This window comes from Tuber melanosporum (assembly GCF_000151645.1).
Source record: "Tuber melanosporum whole genome shotgun sequence assembly, scaffold_29, strain Mel28".
Classification (NCBI taxonomy): domain Eukaryota; kingdom Fungi; phylum Ascomycota; class Pezizomycetes; order Pezizales; family Tuberaceae; genus Tuber; species Tuber melanosporum.
In genome coordinates, this window is record NW_003298963.1 from 53,641 (window position 1) to 61,366 (window position 7,726).

At 49.1% G+C, this 7,726-nt stretch overlaps 2 protein-coding genes; both read right to left on the minus strand.

The window, feature by feature from the left end:
- Positions 1–205: 205 nt before the first annotated feature.
- On the minus strand, positions 206–905 carry GSTUM_00006619001 (uncharacterized protein). XM_002838822.2 has 2 exons: positions 775–905; positions 206–711 (listed from the first exon to the last, which is right to left on the minus strand). Exons 1-2 carry the CDS (start codon positions 799–801, stop codon positions 442–444), a joined length of 297 nt encoding a protein of 98 aa, XP_002838868.1. The 5' UTR covers positions 802–905; the 3' UTR covers positions 206–441.
- A 4,609-nt stretch (positions 906–5,514) lies between these two features.
- On the minus strand, positions 5,515–6,328 carry GSTUM_00006620001 (uncharacterized protein). XM_052355773.1 has 2 exons: positions 6,259–6,328; positions 5,515–6,181 (listed from the first exon to the last, which is right to left on the minus strand). The coding sequence occupies exon 2, from the start codon at positions 5,830–5,832 to the stop codon at positions 5,596–5,598; it is 237 nt and encodes a 78-aa protein (XP_052211740.1). The 5' UTR covers positions 5,833–6,181; positions 6,259–6,328; the 3' UTR covers positions 5,515–5,595.
- Positions 6,329–7,726: the final 1,398 nt, after the last annotated feature.

The window sequence follows — 7,726 nt, forward strand, 5'->3', positions numbered from 1 at the left end:
ACAATCTAATACTATTCAACGTCGCAGGAACGGAGCTTATTACATGTGTGAGCCGGGAAATTACTACGATAGAAATTCCTGTTGCTAGGGAGAGACGAGTTGGGCTGGATGGCTTTCCCATGAGCCGAGACAATTGCCTTCGCTACGAACATGACCTAGGCAGTGTTGAAAAGAAACATACGGGAGGTAATGGCGGGGAGGAAGATGTAGAGAAAGGTGAAGTTAAATATCAGGCGAATGACATTAGAAATACTATAAAGGAGATAAACGAGAAAGTAGCAGTCGCAAGGTACCGGTACACTCCCACGAAGCGAAAAATGACCCACCATTCGCCCCGTGCTCCCATCCGTGACACCCCGTCCGTGAAAAACAAGGTCAAGAGCAGCAGAAAAAAGAAAGAGACGAGAGAAAAAGGAAAATTCACCCCTATTTTCACCCCTTCTAAAAAATACAATCCAAGCAGCAACAACAGGCCATCGCAGCGCAGAGACCGGCCAAGATTCCACCCGTCGCGGTTCCTCCGGAGCTAACCTTTCCATTGCCCGGTGGCATCTGGTAGACCATGGGCTGCTGTGGCGGGGGATACGGCTGGTTGTACTGTTGTGGTGGTGGTGGTTGTTGATTGTAAGCACCCTGCGGCGGTGGGTAGTATTCTTGATTAGGTGGGGGGGGTTGGAAGGTTGGTTGGGGGTATTGGGGGGGTGGAGAAGTCTGGAGAGAGAGAGAGGTTAGCTGCGCGCGCGTGGAGGAGGGTTAACGGGAGGGGGGGGGTACGCTTTTGGTGTCGATGCCGTGAGTCATGATTGGAAATCTCTGTTAAGGATGGACTAGGAGTAAGGGTACCGATAGATTTTTTGCAGATACCGTAGGATGCGATGGAGGGTGTAGGAGGGACGGAGGAGGTGAGGCGGGGGGAGATGATGGTGGAGAGAAGATATACCCTTACCGAGACCGAGTCTAGTCCGCAAGCACAGACCCGGGGGAGACGTAATCTTCGGCGCGAACCGGGATGAAGTTAGCCCAGGACTTAGTGCAGGCCGTCCAAGGCAGGAACGATGCAAGCCGTGTGAGACAATTGCGCCCGGGCAGCGGGGGATTGCTCTTTCTGCGGAGGAGCTGTTATTTTTATCTTTACTCGAGTACTCGTACAGTACTCGTACAGGTAAAGTAATTCCTGGGATAGCGAGTTAGGGCGCCGGTAGCGATTCTCTCTCACCACCAACAGTTTCACAGGATTGGGGATGTTTTGGAATGCTCCGTTCGCTACGCGTGGGTCATTTTGGTTGGGAGTGTTTGGCATCGGGTCGGGCCATTCCACTACATTAGCGCTGACGCTGGCACTCGAGTTAAAGACCCGCGCGGCTGAAACGATACTCGTATAAGAGCCCGAAGCTGAGCTTCCCGGAGGTTTGGATGAGGGGTTGTGCTATGCGGGGGCAGTATACGGAGGATTCTTTGCTTGCTGGCAAACACCATACCGCTGTTGCATATTAAATTTACGCCGCCCAGACCCGAGCAGAAAGGTCAAAATCTGGCGCTATAATACGCAATGGCGGTCATGCTCACAAACGTCAAGCCTTACTCGAGTACTGTACAGTACTGTACAGTACAGTACACTCCAGGTAATTAGTTATCGAGATGATAGTGAGTGGATTGGCCAGGATGATTCTACGCGAAGGAACCGTCATGGCACGGTAAGATACAAATAGTTGTAGAGTGATATCACAGGGATGACACGGGGAGATATCAGTCCAAGTACTCGTACCGGCAGTGGTTCTCGCCCTTTGGTGCATTCCGGCCATGGAAACATGAACCGAAGCTAAAAAAGTTATTCCGAGAAGAGTATCATAACTCTCAGATAGTCCTTCCAGAACCTTGATTGCAATTACAAAGTCACACTATTAGTAAGCCATGGTCTGCGAAATGAGTGGAACTAGCGAAAAAAATGACCCTACCCATTTGGGTGCATAGAGATACTGACTACTCTGGTCTCCTGTCCCTTACTCCATCGGTGTGAATACTCGTCCCCATTCATTGGAACCTGCATACCACCACAAGAAAGAAAGCATGCTGATATCCAGCACTCCCCACATTCGAGACACCGGACCCACCCTTGAAACGGCAAGCAACCAATATTCTCACTATCCTGATCTCTCAATATCCTACCACTTCTATCCCATCACCCGCCACCGGTATAAAATATGGGGCCATATCTTTTTTCATCATGAGTTCTTGGTTCCCGATCGGGGGACGCCCTTTCAGTTCGAAACGGAATAGAGAGCACTTCATAGCCATCAACAGCTCCGTCTAGGCAAGGAGTTGAACGGAGACTTTCTCGGCCAAGGCCGGCATCACCATCCAGTTCCGTAGCGACCCTTGTGCCACGGCACCTGAACCGACTCCCAATACCTCGCTACCGGCCATGCGAGGAATGGCAATGGCAACGATTGTGTGAGGAATGAATCCCATTTATTGTTTCCTCTCTATCGCTTGGAGATTCCAACTGCCGCAAGCTAGCCTTGCTCCAGGAAGAATTCCATCCGGTCCGGTAGCTGTTGATAGTCCACTCCGTAAGCGATTGAAGGGTACAATTACTGAGGATTCCCGGACTCCATGAAGGTTTCATCTTCGCCGGTACCGTACTCAGCATCTACTGCGTCGGCCGCTGGGTTGTTCCTGGCCCAATCGAATCGCCAACCAACCAACCCCACACCTCCGTAGCCGGTGTGTCGCAGTGTTCTCAGCGTGGCAGTCCGTACGTCCTGGGGGCGGCGGGCGACACTATGCCATCCCGCTTGGCCTTTACCTGAACATGCCGGACAACCTGACAAATAAATATAACCCTGATGTCCCCCCAGCTGAATTGTTGCGAATCACCGGCCCTCAATTATCTCATTCAGCGGCATATCCGAGAAGCCCGGAGAACCAGAGAGAGCGCGGTCAGAGCCGTCAAGGGGAAAGCGGTGACGAGAGAGGAGGGAGAAGGAACCTGAGAGTTTTCTTATTCATGCATACAGGGCGACCTGTTTTTCCGCGGGGTTGAAAAGTGACGATGAATATAGATCAAGACATCCTCCTCCCGTGAGAGGGTTTCTGGCGCGTGTAAAAAGTTCCGAACGAAATCACATCGGCACCATTCCGGTTGGGTATCTTTCCCCATACTCGGAATCTCATGAGAATAAGCATAATAGAGAAAGAGTTTTATGCGGTAGAACGAATTATGATGGAAAAACCGAGAAACAGGTTAATTGTTCGATAAGACAAACAATAGAAGCAATAATTTGGCCTGCTTGAGAAAGAGCTACAAATATATGATATGTGTTGAGGGAAGCTCTGCCGAAAGATAGAAGATTGTGCATAAGGCGCATGGCCGTGTTATGGTGCAAAAGAAACCTCCGAAAGTGTGGAGGGACATTGTTCAGGAGGACAGGCAGCTAGCCATAGGATAGGTGGATGTATTCGTGCAGAGGTCAACTAAAGCCAAAGGAAGGATAGAGAGAGGGAGAGAGCGAGTGATAGCTGGCGAGCATGTATCAAAGGATATACGCCTTTCCGGTTAGGGGAATAGTTCAGGCACAAGGTGTGGTGGTATCGTAGCAACTCGAGCTGGCGGTCGGTCCCGGCTTGTCGAGCCCCGGGCTCTTAGGGCCATTAGCAGGGTGGTAGAGGTGGGTGGTATAGGCTGTCTTGGAGATCCCGGGCTGTATAGCATGTCCATGTTAGCCGTGAGATTTAGAGGGGGTGCGCTTCGTATTTTAAATTGGTTGTTGATGGGGTGCGTGAATACAGTAAATGGTCTCAATGAATATGTTCTAACGGCTGTCTTAGCCCCTCTGTCGGGAAGTTGGGGGTGTTGTGTTAGCGACTTCTTGGATTTCTGGAGCTTATCATGGTAGATTATCTAAATTATGACCGTCTATCGATTATGAATGAAACTATCGGGGGACATTTCCAAATGGCTCTTTATGGCGGGAATCATGGAATCTCACCCGGCCAATCAAAAGGGGACTTGATAGCTATATGCAGGTATTCAGTCATTTGTGCCATCGTGATTAAGCTGTTCTTTACCCGCTTTGTCCCTCCCGGGGAGCTCGGAGTATGCACATTCGGAGAGACAGCGTGCACAAGGTGGTAATGCCAGTAGCAGTGTCAGAAGTCTCGCAGGTTGATGCTCTGTCAGAGGCTCATATGGAGTTCCACCAACAATGCTTTGGGAAGCGCATTATATCACGAATTACGAAACGACGGAGAGATGCGCTTGCACCACCACCGCGTATGAGAATTTTGTATCTGGTGTAGGTCGTTGTGGGTCCCCGACCGTGGCTTCCCCCACAGGAAGGTCGTGAACCGGTTCGGGACAAAACGCGCGAATGCGTGCGCTATCGAGGAGCGGCAATGTTGTCTCGGTGACGGTAATACACGGCGGGATGTTCCTCGAGATCCCATTTCGGCAATCTTACCTGCATAGGGAGGGTGGAGAAAAATGTGGCGATGGAATGGGTAAAGGCAGAGAGAAAGATAGCATGATACGGCTTCTCCCAGGAACCCGCGCACCGAGAAAGCTGGAAATGGAATGATATGGCAACCGACCATATTCTCTTTCATTCCGGCGCCAACTAAAAACCACTAGTCAAGAAAAACATGTGAATAAACAAGGAACGCTGCAGAACTCCATGAATGGAAAGAATTGTGTTGAAAGTAATATTTCCTTCAGCCAGATATAGTTGCAAAAGATATAGCTGCAAAGGTTAAAAAAATGTGGATTGAGCAGAAAAAAACAAAATATGGATAAATCATTTTCTAAAACTAAAAATGATCAAGTTGAGAGGAGCACCCATTAGAGCCCTCATGTGTGATACCTATCCAGATCAAACTGTTACCCGCTCGAACACAACCGCAGTCGCTGTGAGACCGTGTTCCCATGTACTCGTACAGTACAGTACATGTATGGCACAGTTATTGTGGAGAGTTCGGGCAAAACGGAAACGCACCAGGGATTCTCGCTATAGGCTGAGGTTAGTGGATGTCTTTGCCCAGCAAGAAACCCGATCAATAGGAGCCACCTATAGACCCTTTCACCCGACATCTCAGGAACATCATCTAAGACGAAGGTATACATATTCGCAGATTCCGCCATGATATTTTTCATCCCCCTGGTCCTATGACCCGCCCAGCTGTTGCATTTCAAATTAATACTTGTGCAGGGATTTATGCGACCGAGTTCACGGCGGAGGAAAGTGGGCTGTGACCCGATGTGGATGTTGCGGGAATATTCTGGTGTCCTTCCATATCCGGAGTTATTGGGATTTGGGAAGAAAGCTCTCCGGACATTTTCTTTGTCAACATGAAGTGTGTGGACTGATGAGAAATATGCGTGGAATAGGGATGGTGATCCTCGAAGCGATCGGGATGCTTTCATACAATATGTCACGATATCATTGATTCAATCAAATTTAGTAACCTTGCATCGGGTTCTCCGGGGTCCATATATGACTACCGGTGCCATGCCTAATGTCATCCCAGTTGTGCTGCGACTATGATGAATAAATTATATTGAAGGTTATGATATAGCTCTCGGAGTATACTGATGTAATGTTACAGGGCCTGCCAACTGTATTCAATCACCTTACCGGTATTGGCCACGCAGAGAGGTTTCTCAGGCATACAGCAGCCGAAAGACCGCGTGCACCTCGAAGGCGGCGCCCAAACCCTGCCCGCAATTCGTCCCGACCCCAAATTATAACCCTCCTGTCCACGAGGGAACACTTCCGTAAATGTGGCGGCGACTTCGGTCCCGCGGGGGGAGAACGTGACTAAGGATCTTGAAACCATAGTTACCTCATATTACACCGCCTGGAGTGATGGGCGTGGGGGATAAGAATAGAAACACCGACTCCTACGAATGCCTTCAATTTCAAACGCGAATTCGTTCGTTGTCGACTCTCGGCCTTAGGTGCGGCAGGCCAGCATTGGGGCGGGGGTCTCGACAGGTGCTTCGGAGTGTGTAGATTTCAGGGGTTGAGAATTGTCAGGTTCGGCTGATTCGGAATTGAGTAAAGTTAAACCGGGTTTCCCAGACTTGTTATATTATATACCAAGGGGATACTTGCGATATGAAGTTACGAGCTTTCCCAGAATGCATTTTGAGGGCGATCCTTTGACGTGCAGGTAGCGAGGGAGACTGGAAAAGCGAGGTGAGCACACTTCAATTGCAGCACCACGAAAACCTCTGGGTGATGAATATGCATTCTTTGTTACCCTGCTCTGAGGATTTCACCCCAGTCTTATCACGTGACTGTGCTTGTATTGTTCGCTTTCTGCCCGTGGTTGGTTGGCAAGAGGTGATTGGAGATACAGTCCCCACCAAGTTCGGGTTATGGACGTTTTCTTGGCAAAGACTAGTGAGTACTTACTGTGGACCTGAACTATTTAGTCCCCCACTTCTGGCGACCCCGCAAAAGGTCGACAACAATATAGAACAAGGCTGTCGCTTCTTCAACACTCGTGGTTTGATCGTTAAACTATGCTCAACATTTCCCCGGGTCTTCGCCTCAACTCCCAACTTTACAACCATGCCTTGCCATCCCTCGATCTCTTTATTCTTTATTCTTCTCCGCGTTTTCTATGCGACGTCGGTATTGGATTTCCTTGAGTACCTTTCTCTGTCCCCCCAACCCTGGTGCCCCCCACCCTCGCCCCCGACCAGAGGACATATGGAGCCCACTCCTTTGCATAGAATAAGCAATCTGACTTTTCAGTTCTTGTCTTTTCTTTTTCAACTGCGCACGAGAATACTTGAGTAGTCCCCTTTTGGAAATTGGGAGGGGGAGCTAATGTGTTCTAGGCGCAATTAATACGGTACCGGCGCCGAATGGCAACGAGTACGATACTCGAGTATGGGTGAGGACCGCTCAGGACTAAGTCCACCTTTTTCTCTAATGGCAATTATGGAGTATACAGAACATGATGCCATCATTTCCCTCCTTCTATCGATCCCCACACTTATCGTCTCTCCTCTATGCATGTCCACTTTCTCGTGCTCTCCCGCAGGTTAACAAAAGAGAAACGAACTTTCTCAATAACTTCCAAATAACAAGAAAAGCAAAATCCAAAGCAAAAAATGGCTGACTCCCTAGAGGCTTCCAGCGATACTTCCCAAATGCCGGATCATCTTCGGCCATCTTTCCTATCTTCCATGGCGCTCAATTTGGCCTCCCTGCACGCCTGAGTCATAACTGGTGTTAAGATTCGTTCGGTTACTATGAGACTCGCTAGGACGAGAATGCAGTCTTTATTGGGTAACTAAACGAGATGAAGAAAGGAAAAGAATAATGTATAAGACAAAGACGAGTAAAAGAAAGGATAATTCGGTTGCTGAAGTACTATCCCCGCCGGCAGATCAGTCTTGTGCTTAGGTGTGTACGTCATCTATCCCACAAACACAGAACTTTACGCATGTACATAGTATCGACCATCGCAGTGGTCTCATATCTCCGGTGCCTTTAGTTCTCGCTAGTGGTATTTCCCAACAACTGGAATTCGATACTTTTGTCAAAACAATGAAAATATCGCAAGTGCATACCGAGAAGCACCTACCGGTTTCCAACAGTGGGTGCTAAACTCGATATGAGCTTCGTAAAGCAAGGTACTCCCGCCGCGAATTTGAAACATCATACTGGCAAGAGAGGTGTGCGGCGGTTGTTACTTGAGCTTTTTTATCCCGAGC

What these genes read in the sequence shown, in the direction of transcription:
- GSTUM_00006619001 (XM_002838822.2), bottom strand. Translation starts at nt 801, where the DNA reads ATGACTCACGGCATCGACACCAAAAGC. An exon ending in ACGGCATCGACACCAAAAGC is followed by an intron (nt 712 to 774) that starts GTACCCCCCCCC and finishes CTCTCTCTCCAG; the next exon opens with ACTTCTCCACCCCCCCAATA.
- GSTUM_00006620001 (XM_052355773.1), bottom strand. Translation starts at nt 5,832, where the DNA reads ATGGTTTCAAGATCCTTAGTCACGTTCTCCCCCCGCGGGACCGAAGTC.